This window comes from Amphiprion ocellaris, chromosome 9 (assembly GCF_022539595.1).
Source record: "Amphiprion ocellaris isolate individual 3 ecotype Okinawa chromosome 9, ASM2253959v1, whole genome shotgun sequence".
Classification (NCBI taxonomy): domain Eukaryota; kingdom Metazoa; phylum Chordata; class Actinopteri; family Pomacentridae; genus Amphiprion; species Amphiprion ocellaris.
The window spans coordinates 2,256,568-2,276,773 of NC_072774.1; the positions used below are offsets into that span (position 1 = coordinate 2,256,568).

At 36.8% G+C, this 20,206-nt stretch overlaps 1 protein-coding gene across 3 annotated transcripts in view; it reads right to left on the bottom strand.

The window, feature by feature from the left end:
- Positions 1–20,206, bottom strand: part of ephb6 (eph receptor B6) — a 69,262-nt gene that overhangs the window by 13,895 nt on the left and 35,161 nt on the right. For all 3 annotated transcript variants that reach the window (XR_008602796.1, XM_023270797.3, XM_055013772.1), the window contains 4 exons: positions 17,840–18,009; positions 14,689–14,984; positions 1,825–1,980; positions 463–734 (listed from right to left, as the gene is read on the bottom strand). Coding sequence is in view for 2 of the 3 variants with exons in the window: in XM_023270797.3 (XP_023126565.1) it covers positions 463–734; positions 1,825–1,980; positions 14,689–14,984; positions 17,840–18,009 (894 nt within the window). In the remaining variant the exon portion in view is untranslated. The remainder of the gene's footprint in view (positions 1–462; positions 735–1,824; positions 1,981–14,688; positions 14,985–17,839; positions 18,010–20,206) is intronic.

Genomic DNA, 20,206 nt, shown 5'->3' on the forward strand with positions numbered 1-20,206 from the left:
CCATCCATCCAACATCATCCATCCATTTATCCATCCACCCATCCATCCAACATGATCCATCCATCCATTATCCATCCAACATAATCCATCATCATCCATCCATCCAACATCATCCATCCATCCATCCATCCATCCATCCATCCATCATTCATCCATCCATCCAACATCATCCATTCATTCATCCATCCATCCATCCATCCATCCATCCATCCATCCATCCAACATCATCCACCCATCATCATCCATCCAACATAATCCATCATCCATCCATCCATCCATCCTTCCTTCCATCCATCATCCATCCATCCATCCATCCATCCTTCCTTCCTTCCATCCATCCATCCATCCATCCATCCATCCATCCATCCATCAGACCTAGATCTACAGCTGTTTATCTCCTCCATTACCTGGATGTAAATGGAGTATTTTTGGTGAATTTTAACATCTGATCTCCTCCGTTACCTGGATGAGGTAGGTGACTCTGGTCAGCAGGTTGTTCAGGGTCACTCTGGTCTGCTTCAGGTTGGTCTGGGTGGGGCTGAAGGTGACTCCTTCTCCACACCAGGAGCAGGACACCGGGTTAGTGACGGCGGCCGAGGGGCAGATCCGACACACCACCCCGTACCACACCTCGCTGCGACCACCCATGTCCACCGGGGGGCGCCACCTCAGGGACACCCCGCCGTCTCCACTCTCGTACTCCCAGGACAGAGAGACCGGAGCCGATGGAGGAGCTGGAGACAGACAGAACGTAAGAGGAGGAGGAGGCATCTGCTGAAGACATCTGAAGCTGGAAGACGTTCATCCAAAGGAATGGAAAGAACTTTATGGAATAGTTCAGCGGTGAGAACGGACATGAAGATTCAATCTGCTATTCTACAGTTTCACTTTTATCCAAACGACGTACACTACAGGCCAAACGTCTGGACGAAGATCAGATTCGTACAAAAAAGATCATAGTTTCATGATTTTCCATGATTATTATCTGAGTCCCTCATCAGAATACATTTCTGCTATAATTATCAGGTATCTGTACTCTTGGTTCTTTACTCAGCCCTTTCTTTCTAGACTTTTCTGAGGTCGTCATAGAGATGTGGACACAGTTTGTTTGGATTTTTGTCTGGAAACTCTCAAGTGAAAGTCAAGTGAAATGTAGAGCAACTTCAACTGATTTTTGAGTAACTTAAATTAATAATATCGATTTTAATTAATATAGAGCAATTTTAGCTAATATAGAGCAACTTTAACTTATTTTAGAGCAACTTTAAATAATATAGAGCAACTTTAACTAATGTAAAGAAACTTTAACTCATATAAAGCAACTTTTACTCATTTTAGAGCAACTTTAATATAAGCAACTTTACCTATTGTAGAGCAAATTAAATTAATAATATCAACTTTCGCTAATACAGGGCAACTTTAACCAATATAGAGCAACTTTAACCAATGTAGAGCAACTTTAACCAATGTAGAGCAACTTTAACCAATGTAGAGCAACTTTAACGAATACAGAGCAACTTTAATATAGAGCAATTTTAACTAAGTTTTAAGCAACTTTTACTAATACAAAGCAACTTTAACTAATTTTTAAGCAACTTTTACTAATACAAAGCAACTTTAACTAATATAGAGCAACTTTTACTAATATAGAGCAACTTTAACTCTACTTGAAGTTGCTTCCAAACTTCTGGCACGTAGTGAACGTCTGAGACTAGATCCAAGAAGGATCCAGTCTGGAGGAAACAACCCGGATGAGAGCCATGAATCAAACTGAGGGGACAAACGAGGCCCTGAACGCCTCACAGAGAACCAGACAAAGCTCACTTGTGCAGGCAGAGGAGTTGGCATCGCCGGCGGCTCGGTAGAACCCGCTGCGACATTCACAAACACTGGAGCCCTCCTGGCTGGTCCTGCTGTTGGACGGACACACGGAGCAGGGAACCGAGCCCGGAACCGACTTGAAGTAGCCCACAGGACAAGCTGCAGAGAAACCGGAGGAGATGAAGAGACTCTGTGATGTTCAGAAGCAGCCGGAGAGAAGAGCTCAGCAGAGGAACAACCAGAATAAACCTCCACCTGAAGCTATGAATTATTTTTATCAGGTCACAAAACAAACAAGCCCAAAATAAGACACTCAGTCCTCTGAACCATGAGACCCAGCAGCAGGTTCGAAACGCATCTTATCTTTAAAAAAATCACTAAAATGACATCTTTTATCAGCCAGAAAGAGCAAATAAACTTTTAATTATCAGTTTATAATGTTCCCTGAAGCGGTCCTTGAACTTATCATGTGTGACATGCTGTTCTGTCAGGAAAAACACACAAACATGAGGCTTTAAATCAGAATATTTGATCTGAATCCTTGAATTCTACATGATTAAACATCTTCAGTATGAGGAGACAAGATTTATACAGTAAAATACAGAAATATCACAATTTTAAGCTTAGATTTGGTTAGTTTTGGTTAACTTTTGGTGGTTTTTGTATTATTGGTGATTTTAAAAAGAAAACGTCTTTCAAACCTGCCAGCGGGCTGATAAATGAAGTATTTTTGGTGTTTTTTGGTGATTTTTAAGAAAAAAACATATTTCAAACCCAACAGCGAGGTGATGAATTGAGTATTTTTGGTGTCTTTTGGTATTTTTGATGATTTTTAGGAAGAAAACATGTCTTTCAAACCCACCAGCCTGCTAAGAAATGTACTATTATTAGTGTTTTTGGTGATTTTTCACAAGAAAATGTATCTTTCAAACCTGCCAGTGGGCTGATAAATGGAGTATTTTTGGTGCTTTTTGGTATTTTTGGTGATTTAAAAAAGAAAACATGTCTTTCAAACCCACCAGCCAGGTGATTACTGGAGGGTTTTTGGTGTTTCTTGGTATTTCTGGTAATTTTTAGTGATTTTTAAGAAGAAAACATGTCTTTCAAACTCTCCAGCAAGCTGATAAATGGAGTATTTTGGGTGTTTTTTGGTGATTTTTAAGAAAAAAACATCTTTCAAACCCAACAGCGAGGTGATGAATGGAGTATTTTTGGTGTTTTTTGGTATTTTTGATGATTTTTAGGAAGAAAACAACCGCCGGCGGGTTTGAAAGACATATTTTCTTTTTAAAGTGGTGGTGGCTGTAAAAATGTATATAGTTCAGACATTTGAAGATATAATTGAAGCTACTTTAACCTTCCAGTGCTTCTATCTGCAGCTGAAATACATTAAAACAGACAGAACAGCATCTGGCAGAATAATAATTCTCTGAGTCACCACTGAACTATAAATGCAGATAATGGAAAGTTGGAGCATCATCATTTCCACGACGTGTCAGCTGAAAGTAAAGACCAGCCGAGTGAGTGGAGATCCAGATAAAACTGTTTTGTCAACTGATTCTGATCAGAAGATAACAAAGTTTGTATATAAACAGTCAGTAAACAGGGGAAGATCCTGTATGAATTAGGAGGAAATATGACATCTGTCTTGTATTACAGCCCACATCGTTCTGTGTTTTATGGACACACGGTGTTTGTGATCTCCTGTTTGTCCTCTTTATTGTTTCTGGTCGGGCGTGTCCAGAACAAAGTCAGACATCGGCCACTGGTTTGTGGTTTAGGTTCAGTTTCCGCTGGGTTCGTGGTTCCTTCGGTTCAGGAGTTCATCCGAAGCTCAGCAGGCTGCAGTTTGTTGTCGTCCAGAGCTGTAATTTACTGTGTTTACTGAGGAAGCCGCCTACGTTAGCGCAGCGGCTAAACCAGCGCTAACACACAACCAAGACCAAATTGACCGGTGTGAATGTTTTCAAAGTTCAGCTTCTGTAACGTTTGAATGGTAAATTCTGTTTTTTTTTCAGGCTCTGATTGGACGGACTGGACAATGAGAGGACACAGTAAAAGACATGAGTCAGTGTTTCCTTATCTGGTCGAAAAATCTGCATTTCCTGTTAGTTCTAAACATTTGATAAATGTCAAAAATGTCATGAATGAGAAAATTAAACTAAATAATTACTATTATAAGTCGGTTATTTTTGAGTTTGTTGCAAGTATTTTTACTTTTGCATTGACTATAAAACTCAGTGCTGCACTACGAAGTAATTAGTAATATAAAGGTAACTTCCTGTTAGCTAGATCACCATAGTAACACAGCTAACCTGCTCTGGAGACAGTTCAGTCCAGTTTGGGCATCCAATTAGTCATGAAACGCATGCTGGAGGTCATTAGGTGTCACTGAAGTCTTTGACATGGTTCCCGTTGCTAGCTAAACTCCCGCATTGTTAATTTTCCTGATGGAACCCCAGAGATCATGGGATCTGCAACTGAAAATTGAGAATCTGATGACTATGACTATGGCTGACCCTGTGCTCTGACCCCGATTGGGATAAGCAAAAAGCAACATTTCACAGTGTTATAATGTATTTGTGACAAATAAAGGCAAATTATTAATTATTATTATTATTTGGTATCCATCCATCCAAATATAAAACTTCTGTACTGAGTCAATAAAATCAGGATGGATGGATGGATGGATGGATGGATGGATGGATGGATGGATGGATGGATGGATGGATGGATGGATGGATGGATGGATGGATGGATGGATGGATGGATGGATGGATGGATAGATGGATAGATAGATAGATAGATAGATAGATAGATAGATAGATAGATAGATAGACAGACAGACAGACAGACAGACAGACAGACAGACAGACAGACAGACAGACAGACAGACAGACAGACAGACAGATAGACAGACAGACAGATAGGTTCCTATAGTTGCTATAGTCGTACAACTTGCAGAAAGCAGCTGCAGGTGGAGATGCGTTCAGGTTCAGGGTATAAATAGAAGGTTTCTTCATTCTGAGCAGGTTCCTGTCTGTCAGAGTTTATTTTCTCTCTGTGGTGAGTCAAAGTGTCGTCTGAAGCATCGCCTCATGTTTAAACTGCGTTTGTGAACTCTGACTTTATTTCGTCGACCTTGTCAGGAGGAAGTCACAGTTGTGTGGATGCTGGAGGAGAATAAACAGATAAAAGGTTTCCTGTGTTCCCCCAGAGCCCACGCTGCTTTCAAACAAGGTGTGAAGACGGCGAACAGAGGATTCTGGGTAGAAGGTAAAACGTCCTCCATCTTTAATGCACATTAGCAGACGTGTTTCCGACAGAGCTGACAGAAACACTGCTGATGAAAACCTAGTCACCTGATCACAGCAGCCAATCAGAGCACAGCAACTCTGCCCTGCTTCATCTGCAACCCATCCATCCATCCATCCATCCATCCATCCATCCGTCCATCCATCCATCATCCATCATCCATTTATTATCTATTATCATCATCCTTCCATCCATCAACCTATTGTACTGAATCAATGAAATCAAGAAAAAACACGACAGACAGACAGACATAGATAGATAGATAGATAGATAGATAGATAGATAGATAGATAGATAGATAGATAGATAGATAGATAGATAGATAGATAGATAGATAGATAGATAGATAGATAGATAGATAGATAGATAGATAGATAGATAGATAGATAGATAGATAGATAGTGCTGAGCTGAGTCATTTGATGTTAACATAAATCTTTTCTATGTAGATCACTGACCCACTTTCTGGCTCTTTATCTTCCTGCTTCATGCTCATTCCCTCTTTTGGCTTCCAGCATAATCTCTCACAAACACACACACACACACACACACACACACACACACACACACACAGACACACACACACACACAGACACACAACCAAACTCACACAGGCCATAAGCTCAGTGACAGATGCGACCACAAACAGCAGCGACGGCCTTCAGTCGTTTGTTTCTCTTCAGTAAAACCTTCATTTGTTGGATGTAAACCAGATTTTAACTGATAACTTTTTATAGATAAAACAGAAGAATCATCTCGTCTCCATGTATTCAGACCAACTAGAGCTCCGTGGGTTTAATGAAGCAGCATCCAGAGGAACCTGAAGGACTAAAAATGGAGATTACGTAAGAGAAATTAGCCTAATTGAAGGTGGAGCTGCTCTTTATTTTACTGCAGCTGATGTTAGATAACATTCAGCTTTTATCATCAAAAATTCTGCTTCATCATCTTAGTGTTCAGTTCAAAAGTCTGCAGTTAAAAGGGAGATTTTCTAGATGTTCTTGGTGATAATGCTGATATAAAACCATCTTCTACACGCTGAACTGGTCTGCTAACAGTCTTTACTTATTTAACAGATCCAGAGCATCTTTATTTCTAGGCGTGTTTGTCTCGATGCCGACTGTCGCTCTGAGTTTGTCTCTGTTTATTCCTGAGGGAAATATTGTGATTTTATAGCTGCTAAAAGCTCCACTTAGATTCTGAACTGGGTCTGTTACTGGAGAAGAGAGTAAATGAAGGTTGAGTGCTGAAGATGGAAATGACACTGAACCTAAGCCTGGGATTAGTTTGATTTTATTTTTTACTGAGTGCACTCAGAAAATTCAGAATCCATGCAGTGAGCAGCCAGTGCATTTATTTTGTGTTATTTTATGAATTTATTTAACATTTGCATTTTCTATAATGTAGATTTACCATTAAATAAGAGAAAATCTTCTATTTTTCACTCTAGATACACCATTAAATATTGACCAGTGTCTATTTTTATTCTAGATTTACCATTACATGACATAAAATATAAGAAATTTCCTTTTTCTTTCCTGAAAAATGGCCAGTGTTTTTACTGTTGGTACATTAAAAGCTGTTCTTGTTGTTGTTATTTTACTCTACAGAAAATTGTAGTTTTTTAATCATGTGACAATGTCTAAGTAGAGAGCTGCTGTTTTTCAATACAGAAACAACATTAAATAACAGCAAGAAACAACACATTTATGATTTACCGTTAAATAACAGGAAAACTTCCTGTGTTTACACTCTTGGTACAACATTAAAATTTCCAGTTTGTTGCCACGCTGTTTATTAACAGAATATTTCAGTTTTGTAATTTATTTGTTTATTTCACATGTTAATTTAAGGATTTACTTAACATTAGCTGTTTTTATCCTGTACATTTGCTGTTAAATAAGAGACAATCTGATATTTTTCACTATTGATACATGTATAAATAGGAGAAAATGTCAATTTTTAAAAAATATAAACGCATTGGTAAATAACAGGAATTTTATTTTATGTTTTTTAACTGAACAGAACATTTCTGTTTTTTAATGACTAGATGAAGTCCATGCAGTGAGCTGGCAGAATGCTTATTTTATGGATTTATTTCATTAAAGTTTGAATTGAGACTCCAGAATAAAGAGTTCTCATCTGATCGCTGCTCCTCATTGATCTGATGAGGTCGTCTGGGTTCAGTCTGATGTATCGTCCAGTCAACGATCAATAGTGAACTCGATCGATCACTTTAATCGATCATGTTTCACAAAAAGCTTGACCTTTATTAACAGGCTGGAAAATTCCTGAACCTCAACATGAGTTTCTATCCTCTGATCTAAGAAAGAAATCTGAGAGTTTGGAGTAGAACTCGCTCTTCGACCACATGTTGGAGGTTTTCTGGGACAAATCAAACTGAATATTTCAGCTGAACAAAATCCAGCAGAGCTCCAGATTATTTAGAGCAGCTGAAGGTTCTCCACTAATCTGTGGCCCAAATCCTCCACGGAGGCTTAGAGGGAACCAGAACGATGGAGCTTGGACCAGAACCAAAGAAATGAGGAACCAGAGAACCAATTAACTGAAGATCTAAAGAACCAAAAACCAAAGACCTGAGGAACTAAAAAAACTGAAGATCCAAAGAACGAAAGACCTAAATAACCAAAGACCCAAAGAACTGAAGGTCTAAAGAACTAAAGAACCAAATAACTGAAGATCTTAAGAACTAACAACCAAAGAACGGATTAAGTAAAGAACTGAAGAACTGAATAACCAAACAACTGAGGAACTAAAGAATAGATGATCTAAAGAACCAAAGAACTGAATAACTAAAGATCTAAAGAACCAAAGAACTGAATAACTAAAGAACTGAAGAACAGAAGAACTAAAGATATAATGACCTAAAGAACCACAAAACTGAAGAACTAAAGATGTAAAGGACGAAAGAACCAAATAACTGAATAATTAAAGAATTGACAAACTGAAGATCTAAAGAACTGAAGATCTAAAGACCTAAAGAACCAAAGAACTGGAGAAAGGAAGAACTAAAGATGTAAATATCTAAAGACCTAAAGAACCAAAGAACTAAACAACTGAACAACTAAAGAACTACAGAACAGACTGATCAGGTGTATTTGTGTCTCCGTCATGTTTCCGTCTCTTCGCCTGATTCAAATGTCAGAAATGAGAATCCCAGCGGACAGCAGTCGCCTGAATCGTTTCATCCAGACTGACGTCTGAATGTCAGACCGCCGCTGACGTTCTTCTGCTGCGATAAACAGCTTAATAAATAATTTAGGAGTGATCTTTTAACGTCCGTCTGGTTGAGTTGGATCCTGGACTCGTCGTCGGTCCAAATGGCAGCAAGATGTTTCAGAAATGCCAGAATCTCTGGAGGATTAATGCCGGAGCTTATCTACTGATTCAGGTTAAACACAGGAGAACGTCTGACAGGAGGAAACTGGTTTGATATGTTTTCTGGATGTTTCACAGCAGGTGTTTGTTCCTGCTCTGTTCTAAGGTCGGACCACACCACCACATATTTGCGTTCACTGTTATTCACCAAAAACACCAAAGTCTGATTCCTCGTTCATAAAAACCTGCGTAGTAATAAAACCGATTCTGATTCCTGACCCTGAGAAGATTGTGGTGCTTCTAAAAGTTGACTAATAACTCTGCAACTCAAACTTCTAGAAAATGAAAGTGTGTGATCTTTTAATTTTCATCAACTTTTTAGGGAAATGCTTACGAGAACATATGCAAACATTGAGCTATTGATCTTTGTGCTTGTACTCATCACACTCAGCTACAACTTTTGATTAAGAGAGAAAAAAGTCATAGAACTGAAGAACTGAAAGTCTGCAGAACTTAAGAACCAAAGAATTGAAGATCTAAAGAACCAAAGAACTGAGGAACTAAAGAACTGAAGATCCAAAGGACTAAAGAACCAAAAAACTGAAGATCTAAAGAACCAAAGAACTGCAGATTTAAAGAACCAAGGAACTGAAGATCTAAAGACGTAAAGAACCAAAGGACCAAAGAACTGAGGAACCGAGGAAGTAAGAACTGGAGATCTAAAGAACTAAAGAACTGAATCACTGAAGATCTAAAGAACTGAAGATCTAATTTAAAAGATCATTTAAAAGATAATAAAATGGTTTTATTCATATTTTGTGGTACCAGACATGTTCTCACTGTAACAGATCATGTGGTTCTTACATAACGCCATTGGAAACCAGTTTTAACTGAATAAACTGCGACATTCCACCCAAATCATATCATCCTCCACCTCTGTGTCCATTTAAAAGGTAGAACACAGTAGATCTTTACTCTCCAGATGGTGCATGTTCTCACATTCTAGCATTCTGTGCTATTTTTGACAGATTCTTCTGGTCAGACATTAAGTATAATAATTCATTCGATTAATTTAATGCGCTAATGCTGGGTTTTGCATTTCATTAAGTATGATTTGTTTTTGTGATTTCTGAGAGTTTTCAGAGAGGAGATCAGCGTGGAAACAAATTTAAAATAATATCCATGAAGCATCCGGAGCCACGTCTGGTTTCTGTTTTTAATCCGGTCATGTTATTCTCATTTCTGTTAATGAATAAATTAATTAATTAAACGTCATTTCTGTTTCTGTACAGCTGCAGGACTTTGGATTGTAGTAAAACTGAACCGCGGTGAGTTAAAATGAGCCTGGAGTGGAAACAGCCAGAGGTTAGAGGGTTAATCCACTCTGACAAGTAAATAACTGCAGTATGGAAGCATCTAAAAATAGAAAGATATCGGAGCGGCTGGAGTTAAAAGTGATCATTGAAGCTGATATTCATTTTCGTGGTTCACTTCACTGTGACAAGATTCATTTAAACAGCAAACAGCCTAATGTAGACAACAGCCAAACATCTAGAAAATAAATGGCTGATGTGTTCAATGACTTAAAATAAAACCCTCAAATAAACGTCAATCAACTTATCAGGAGATTTTTCTCTGAGTGACTCCATAAAAACAAGAAATTTCTGAACCAGAACATACTTCAGACTTCAGTTTCCAGGTTGGAGATTCATCCTACTGCTGAGAAATGATGTTGTTGTTGTAAAATTACACACTTTTTACTGTTGCTGTTCAGTGTAACAAAATAAAAATACTTATTTTACAGATATTTGCCATTATTTGAAAGAAAAACAAAGAAAATGTATGTGATCGATACAAAACAGGTTATTGGTGTGAACATTATTTATAGTTTCGGCCTTTTTCCAAATAGTATTTTGTTCGTTTACAACTTTTGCCAGTAAAATCACACATTTTTTCACTGCTAATGTTTAATTTAGCAAAATAAAATATTTATTTACCAGATATTTGCCATCATTTGAAAGAAAAAATAAGTTTGTTTATGCACCATTTTCTTCCAATTTCATTGAAATACAGCTAAGGTTAGTTCTGTGTGTATCAAAATTACAGATCTTGTAAAATCACAGAAAAAAAATAGTAAATGTCAAAAAACAGGCCAAAATTGTAAATAATGTTCTCATTAAAAATCCGTTTTCACAGATGCTAATTTGTTCTTTTACAATGTGTGACTATTTACTGTATTTTTTCATTAATATGTGCCCATAAATAAACTAAAGTTTCAGGCAGACAGGAGCATGTACAGGCTAGTTAGACAGCACTTCCTGTTTCATGGCAAAGCGTTGAAATTCCACCAGCCACCATTTCCACACTGTGAGACTTTTGTGGAGCATTTTGGTAACTTTTGTTACGGCCAGGATGTACACCATGGGTCCTGGACAAATCTGAGCTCTCTTTGGGTTACCCGGTTTGAGTTTACAGCTTTTGAAAATGTCAAAAATGACCCAAAATCATCCAAACTACGACACATAATCCAAAATGGCTGACTTCCTGTTGTGTTTTGGGCATGGGTGTCAATTACATTTTTGTGCGTCTTGATGAATTACACGTGTACCAAATTTCCTAAGTCTAGGTGACAGGTCGTAATAAATGTTTGACATTTTCCAGGGGGCGCTATTGAGCCATTTTGGCTCACATGTTTTCGAGTATTTTTAGGGCCTCAAAAACACGTTTCTTTCGTCCAACGAAGAAAGCATAATAATGAACCCATGAATCTTTAATAAAAATACCCTAAAAATAATTAAAATGACAGTTTAATGTGTTTAAACCTACAAAAATGTCATGAAATTTTTTTTGTGTTGTTAAATTACAGATAATAGCTAACAAAATGTTTAAAAATTTAAAAAAATGTATATAAATATTTTAAAGATGACTAATTAAATTACACATTAACATATATATATATATATATATATATATATATATATATATATATATATATATATATATATATATATATATATATATAGTTGTTAGTTTACACGTTTCCTGTTTTGTTAAATTACAGATAATATCTACTAAAAATCACAGAAAAAGTATTAATTTACATGTTAACTGTAAAAAAAACTAACAAAACTAAATTATGTTGACATGAAAATTATTTTCAATTAATATTTACAATGTTAACTACAAAATTACCCTATTTTAACTGTATTAATATCAGTAAAAAAAATAAATATTTTAAAGACATTTGCTGTTATTTGAAAAGAAATTGTTTTTATATTAGAAACTGAAAAGAGTACATTTTTCTTGCTTACTTTTACTGGTTTAATATATTGCAGATTGAAAAAAATGACTGTTTTAATGTATTTAAATCTACAAAAATTTAATTAGGGCTGCACAGTGGTGTAGTGGTTACCACTTTCACCTTGCAGCTAGAAGATCCCTGGTTCGCGTCCCGGCTTTCCCGGGATCTTTCTGCATGGAGTTTGCATGTTCTCCCTGTGCATGCGTGGGTTTTCTCCGGGTACTCCGGCTTCCTCCCACAGTCCAAAAATATGCTGAGGTTAATTGATCATTCTAAATTGCCCGTAGGTGTGAATGTGAGAGTGATTGTTTGTCTCTGTATGTAGCCCTGTGACAGACTGGTGACCTGTCTAGGGTGTCCCCTGCCTTCACCTGAGTCAGCTGGGATAGACTCCAGCCCCCCCATGACCCTAGTGAGGATTAAGTGGTGTATAGATAATGGATGGATGGAAAAATTTAATTATTTTATAGCTATTTGCTGTTATTACCAGCAATTTTTCAGTTTTCTCCTATTTCTTTATTTTTTCAGATTTTCTCTTATTTACAGTATTTTCTATTTCCCACTAGTGGACACGCTTCCACAACGACTCTCAGACTGCAGAGTTTTTTACTCATGTCTTTAACTCCTAAACTTGAATCCTCCATCTTTCTTCCCCCATCCCCTTTCTCCTCCTCCTCCTCCCCCATCATCCTCTTCCTCCTCCTCCCTCCTGTGGTTTCTGTCACCGGTTCACAGCTGAGTGGTCTTTATATCTCACTGACCTAAATGTGTCACAGTATTCCTCCTGCAGCTCTTTCTCTCTCCTCCTCTTCCTCCGTCTCTCAAACTCTTCTCCTCCTTTTCATCTCTTCACACCCACTTTGACCACTTTTATGTTTTCTGACCTCTGCATAAAACAGGGGTGTCAAACATGCGGCCTGTGGGTCAAAACTGGCCCTCCAGAGGGTCAAATCCGGCCCGACTTTGTAGAGTTCAAAAATTCCAGAGAAGACATTAACTGCAGATTGTAAATTAGTAAAACTATAAATTTAAAATCATTTCTAGACCATGACAAGTTGTTTAGATCATAAAGTAAAATACTAGATTGTTCATTGTTCTTTTGTTGTTTTGTGTCTCATTTTTGTAATATTTTGTCTTGTTTTTTGTCTTTTTTGTCTGATTTATGTCATTTGTCTCATGTTTTTGTCATTTTGTGTTTCCTTTTGTCTCACATGTGTTTTTTGTTTCATTTGTTGTTGTTTTGTGTCTCTTTTTTGCAATATTTTGTCTCATTTTTGTTGTTTTTGTCTGACTTTTGTCCTTTGTCTCATGTTTTGGTCAATTCTGTTTCCTTTTTGTCTCGCTTGTGTTTTTTTTATATTTTTTTGTCGTTTTGTTTCTCATGTTTGTCGTTTGTCCATTCTTTTGCAGCTTGTAATATTTTTGTCAAATTTTTTTGTCGCTTTTTTAATTTGTTTCATGTTGTTTGTCTCATTTTTTTGTCATTTTGTTTCCCGCTTTTGTCATTTTGTGTCTCATTTTTGTAATATTTTGTCTTGTTTTTGTTTTGTTTTTGGTCTTTTTTGTCAGATTTTTGTCATTTGTCGCATGTTTTTGTCGTTTTGTGTTTCCTTTTTGTCTCGCTTACATTGTTTGTCTATTTTTTGGCATTTTGTTTCTTGCTTTTGTAATTTTTTGTCTTGTTTTTGTCATTTTGTGTCTCATTTTTGTAATATTTTGTCTTGTTTTGGATTGTTTTTGGTCTCGCATGCATCATTTGTCCATTTTTTTCATTTTTGTCTCGTTTTTGTCGTTTTGTGTCTTCTTTTTGACATTTAGTGTCTCATTTTTGTCGTTCTGTTTTTTTTATTTAATGCAAATTAAGGGAAATTAACTCAAACACATCATGCAAAATATTATTTTTGCTGCTTGATGCAAAAAAAAATTTTACATCACTAATCTGTGAAATAACTTGTCTAAAACAAGATCTGTTATTTATTTCCAATAAATAACATAAATTAATGTTTTTGATTAAAAAAATGTATGAATTATCAGAATTAAATTATATTTAATAAATTATTCCAATTCATTTAAACATACGTTATTACTAAATAATATTTAATATTAATTTTAAATTTTATTTTTAAATCTTACTTTAAAAATATTTTTTAGGTTTTTGGAGGGTTTTTAACACCATTTTTTCAGCTGCAGCTCCAGATGTGCAACAAATAGAAGAGAAACTCAAAAATGGAAGCTTTGGCTGCAGAAATAAATCAGTTGTACAGAAATAATTCTGCTCCAGAAAGAATCCTGAAGAAAAGAAACCAGCAGCACAAAACTTTGACTCAATCCAAAGATAAAAACTATTCTGTGTGATTTTTTCAGCTTATTTTAGAATATTTTTCTATTTTCTCCCCTCCAAAACCACCTCAATCACTGTAGAATGATTTATTCTGATCTATTCTGAAAATTCGGAGAAAGTGACTAATGATGAATATATCTATTTAGAATATATATTATAAATAGATGTTTATTTTGTTTTATCACATTGAAGGCCTCATTCAACCACCGGGCATGAAAACTGACAGTCTAGTGCAGGAAACGAGCCCAGACTGAAGTGACAGGAAGACAATCTAGTCATCTTTTCAAAATAAAACACCGTGTAGACTCCGTAGGAACTAAAATAAAAAGCAAAATGTTTCTATTCTTTCTGCTGGTTGGTTACCGCTGTGTTAGAGGACAGATCTCTGGTAGTTGACCCAGCAGCTGTTCATCTCAGCAGCACAGTCAGAGTTCACCTATTATTCACCAACTTTAACTGCTGCAGGTCAACAGGCAGCAACCAAACCATCAGAACACTTCATCCTGATGTAGAATCCTTCACACCTCTCGTTTAGTTCCTTTCAGAATAAGAAGCGTGTCTCCAGAACTCACCCAGACAGGCGGATCCGTTCAGGTTTGGTTCGTGTCCCTCGTCACAGACACATCCCCCCACAGGAACCATCCACTCCCCCTCGGCGTTGCAGTGCATCCGAGGCGGCGTTCCTCCCTGAGTCTTGCTGTGAGGGACGCAGGTTCCGGTGACGGGAACCAGAGCGGTGGGTTCTGCTCCTGAAGGCGTGGCCGGGTAGGAGGCCAGGTAGAGGCTGGTGGACGGACAGCGGCGGTAGAAGATGGAGACGCCCATCAGAGAAACACAAGCTCCGCTGTCCACGATGGCCAGGACGAAGCTGGAGGAGGACGCAGGAGGTTTAGTACGCTTCTACACTTTCATTTATCAGACGCTTTTATCCAAAATGACCTACATCTGAGAGTAGATACAAGAAAAATGAGACACAAAACACTAAAATAAGACACAAAATGGACAATGTTAGACACAAAACACTAAAATAAGACACAAAATGACTGAAACTAGACATAAAACAAGAAAAATGAGACACAAAACACTAAAGTAAGACACAAAATGAGCAAAACTAGCCACACAAAGGAAAAATGAGACACAAAACACTAAAATAAGACACAAAATGAGCAAAACTAGACACACAAAAGAAATATGAGACACAAAACACTGAAATGAGACAATTAGTAAAACTAGACAGAAAACAAAAAACAGACATAAAATTAGCAAAATTAGACACAAAAAACTAAAAAAAGACACAAAATGACTGAAACTAGACACAACATAAGACAAATGAGACACACAACACTAAAATAAGACACAAAATGATCAAAACTAAACAGAAAACAAGAAAAAGAGACACAAAATGAGCAAAACTAGACACAAAATGCTAATCGAAGATACAAAATGAGTAAAACTAGACAAAAAAACAAGAAAAATGAGACGTAGAACACCAATTTAGGACACAAAGTGAGCAAAACTAGACACTAAACAAGAAATATGAGACACAATACACTAAAATAAGACACAAAATGAGCAAAACTAGACAGAAAACAAAAAATATGAGACACAAAATGCAAAAATAAGACAACAGTATAAAATTCTGTCATTTTCTATATATTCAGTCATTTTTTGTCTAATATTTCCTCCTTTTAAATGAATCAGGTTAGTTTTTAGCTCACTCAGGCAGAATCTGTTTACCTTCAGAGATCAATAAACAGGTTAAATATTTTCTCCTTTAAAGATAAAAATCCTCCTGATAATGAGAACAAACAGACTGAACTGTGTTACTTCCAGAGCTTTAACAGAAACGTGGATTTCTTCTGGAGTTGCTTCACTGATTTAAATAATGAATCATATTTTTATCATGATGGAGGCTTTTTAAATATGTAAACCTTTATTTATATTTCATACTCTGCTGCGTTACACAACCACACGCAGTTCGTCAAGAAGAAGTGAAATGAAACAGCCACTTTGCTTCTTTTAAAGGAAAATAAATCATCTCATGTCGATTATTTGGTTAATTAACCTACTGATGTGTTGCAGGTATTTTTTTTAATTAGTAAAAGTATTTTTTCAGTATAAAACTTCTTCTGCTCAATTTAAGTGTAAAATGGTTCATTTTACATATTTGCAAATCAACCCTGAACAGAGGACGCCTTAACATCAGTCCATAAAAAGACAAAAAAATTCAAAATGTAAAATAAAAGTTTTTAAAAATCATTGTCATGTAAAACTATTGCATCTTATGTGTGGGTCTTTAAAATGTACATTAAAAAAAGTTTTAACATGCATTTTTTTAAATGAAAAACACAAAACGAGAAAAACAAGACACAAAACCACATAAACAGGACAAAAAATGACAAAATTGAGACACAAAACCACAAAACAAAACATAAAATGAAAAAAACGAGATACAAAACAACAAAATGAAGACATAAAGCAAGACACAAAATGACAAAAATGAGACACAAAACCACAAAGATGAGACCAAAAATGACAAAATCGAGACACAAAATGACAACAATGAGATACAAGACCACAAAAATGAGACACAAAACCATAAAAATGAGACACAAAATGACAAAAACAAGAAATAAAACGAGAAAAAAAGACATAAAATGACAAAAATGAGACACAAAACCACAAAAATGAGACACGAAACAACAAAAACGAGACATAAAATGGGCGCTCGTATAGCTCAACGCGTTAAGCAGGGCGACCCATGTACAGGGGCTGGTCCCCGACGCAGCTGGCCTGGGTTCGATTCCCGCTCGCGGCCCTTTGCTGCATGTCTTCCCCTGACTCTTCTCCCACTTCCTGTCACTCTCTCACTGCACCTATCCAATAAAGCTGATAAAAGACCAAAAAAATAACTTTAAAAAAAAAAAAAAAAAAAACGAGACAAAACGACAAAAAAGACAAGAAATGACAAAAATGAGACACAAAATGACAAAAACGAGATACAAAATGACAAAATCGAGACATAAATTTACAAAAAGACATAAAATGATAAAAACGAGACATAAAACGGCAAAAACAACACAAAACGACAATAACAAGACACAAAAATGAGGCACAAAATGACAAAAACGAGATACAAAATGACAAAAACGAAATATAACATGACAAAATCGAGGCACAAAACCCCAAAAATGAGATACAAAATGACAAAAGAGACACAAAATCACAAAAGCAAGACAAAACAACAAAAACAAGACACAAAATGAGAAAAATGAGAGACAAAACCACAAAAATTAGACATAAAATGAAAAAATCGAGACAAATTTTTTTAAACTGATAGACTGGATGAGGTTGACGCTGGTTAAACAGGTTGAAGTGGTTAAACTGGTTAAACTGATTAAAGCAGTAAACTGGTTAAACTGGTTTAAACTGATTAAACCGGTTAAACTGGTTTAAACTGGTTAAAGTGGTTAAACTGGTTTAAACTGGTTAAACTGGTAGACTGGTTAAACTAGACTTATTAGACTGGTTTAAAGTGGTTAGACTGGTTTAAACTGGTTAAAGTGGTTAAAGTGGTTAAACTGGTTTAAACTGGTTAAACTGGTAGACTGGTTAAACTAGACTTATTAGACTGGTTTAAACTGGTTAAAGTGGTTAGACTGGTTTAAACTGGTTAAAGTGGTTAGACTGGTTTAAACTGGTTAAAGTGGTTAAACTGGTTACCCGTTCCTGGTGAGCGGGGCGAAGCTGCGGGTCTTGACGTTGATCCGGCTGTATCTGTTGGGCTGGTACTGGTGAGGAGAACTGGGCTCCACCTTGGAGAAGCTCTTATCAGCAGCGATGGTGTCGATCTTCACCCAACCTTCTCTGGTCTCCTTCTCACCGCTGGACGGCTGCAGAACCGACACAGAAAGAGGAGGAGGACGGAGGTTAAACTGAAATTACACAGCTACAGGGAATAAATCAGCAGGAAGCAGGAACATGAAGCGGAGAACTTTCTGGTTTTCTTCAGGTCAAGGTTTGACTGTGGACTTCCTGCTCCTCTGAGGCTTCATTTGCATTTTCTAAAAGCAGTTCAGTTCCCTGAGGAGAAACATTCATCTGTACAAACATCACGTCCCTCCAATGTGCTCATATCTACTCTACCAGTCAAAAGTTTGGACACACCTTCTCATTTAAAGGTTTTTCTATATTTTTACTACTTTGTACATTGGAGATTCTCACTGAAGGCAGGAACTACCCAAGGACCTACCAGGAACCATCTAGGAACTACCTAGGAACTTAGAAGGAACCATCAAGGAACAACCCAGGAACCTACCAGGAACCATCTAGGAACCACCCAGGAACTTACGAGGAACCATCAAGGAACAACCCAGGAAACTACCAGGAACCATCTAGGTAATACCTAGGAACTACCTAGGAAACTACGAGGGACAATCAAGGAACCACCCCGGAATCTACCAGGAACAATCAAGGAACAACCCAGGAACCTACCAGAAACCATCTAGGAACAACCCAGGAACCATCTAGGAACTACCCAGGAAACTACCAGGAACCATCAAAGAACAACCCAGGAACCATCTAGGAACTACCTAGGAACCTTACAAGGAAGTCCATCACACATGAAAGTCAGTCCATCAGGAACATTTCAAGAACTTTGAATGAATCTTCAAGGAACCATCTAGGAACTAGCCAGGAACCTACTCAACTCCAAGAGATCCTGCACCAGAATTCCAGTGAACCTAAACTGCCTGTTTGTGCACAAACAGCAAATAAAATCTTGAATCTTCTTATTAAAAAAAAGTAAAATATTTGATAGATACTTATCTACACTTTTTTCAGACTTTGAGGGACAGTTTGGTCTCGTTTCTGTTGTTTTCTGTCCTCTTTTTCTTGTTTTGAGTCTCGTTTTGTTCATTTTCTGTCACGTTTGTGTTGTTTTTTTGTCTCTTGGATGGTGTTGCTTCATTTCTGTTGCTTATTTATATGCCATTTTTCTCATCTTGCATGTTTTGTTACATCAACATGATATATTTATTTTACAAACGTTATTGGTCCTGGAAAAAAAATGTCTCTACATTGACATACATTGATATTTTAGAACATAGTTTTATAAATCTTTGTGAACACTGCCTGCAGTTCAACCAAGAAATCCCTGAATTTTTGCCACTTGACTGTCCATCACAGCTAGAAGAATCATGGCTTCTTTGTTGTGTTGGAAAATGCAGAATTTTTTGATTTTTACAGATGTTGTTTCGTCTAAACCGTGTATTTTTGACAAAATATCTTGTTTGATTATATTTGTAGCAAACCACAACTGATTATTTGTGTTTTTACAGTTTAAACTCGGCAGCTTTAAGACGACAAACTTGTCAGGCTTAAATAAATAAAACCTGCAGTCAGTCTTTCGGTCTTTAGAGCTCTGGATGATTTCCTGCTCCGAGTGTGAATCTGTCATCTCAGGACGTAATTAGCGGCTCTGTGGAGCCACAGCGACACGTTTGTGCATTTTGTGAAGTGGAGTTTGTGATTCACACCAGCGTGGTGAGAAGAAGACGTCGATCTGCAGCTTCCCTCAGAAACCAGAACAACTTTACAGCTTTTACAGCAGAGACGTTCAGACTGACAGAACCAGAGAATCACAGAATAATGAATGATTAACGGACGCTTCACTGATTTAATTCACTCTGAGCAGCTGCTGGACATTTAATTCATCTGTTTGTTTGTTTGTTTGTGTCCTGGAGGATGCAGACAGGATAAACAAACAAACAAAAACACCTAACAGGAATGAATAAACAATAAACAGGAAAGAATAGACAAGAAAAAGGAAGTAAGAGACAATAAACAGGAAGGAATAAATGAACATGTAAGAATAGGCAAAAAACAGGAAGAGATAAACAAGATGGAATAAACAATAAACAGGTAGGAATAAACAATAAACAGGAAGGAATAAACAATAAACAGGTAGGAATAAACAATAAACAGGAATGTAGTCATGTTTCAAAAAGCTGCAGGAAAAGTCATTATTTTCTATCTTCTTCTTCTATTTTATCTCGAAGCTCCTTCTAATAATCGACCGTCTGGTTATTG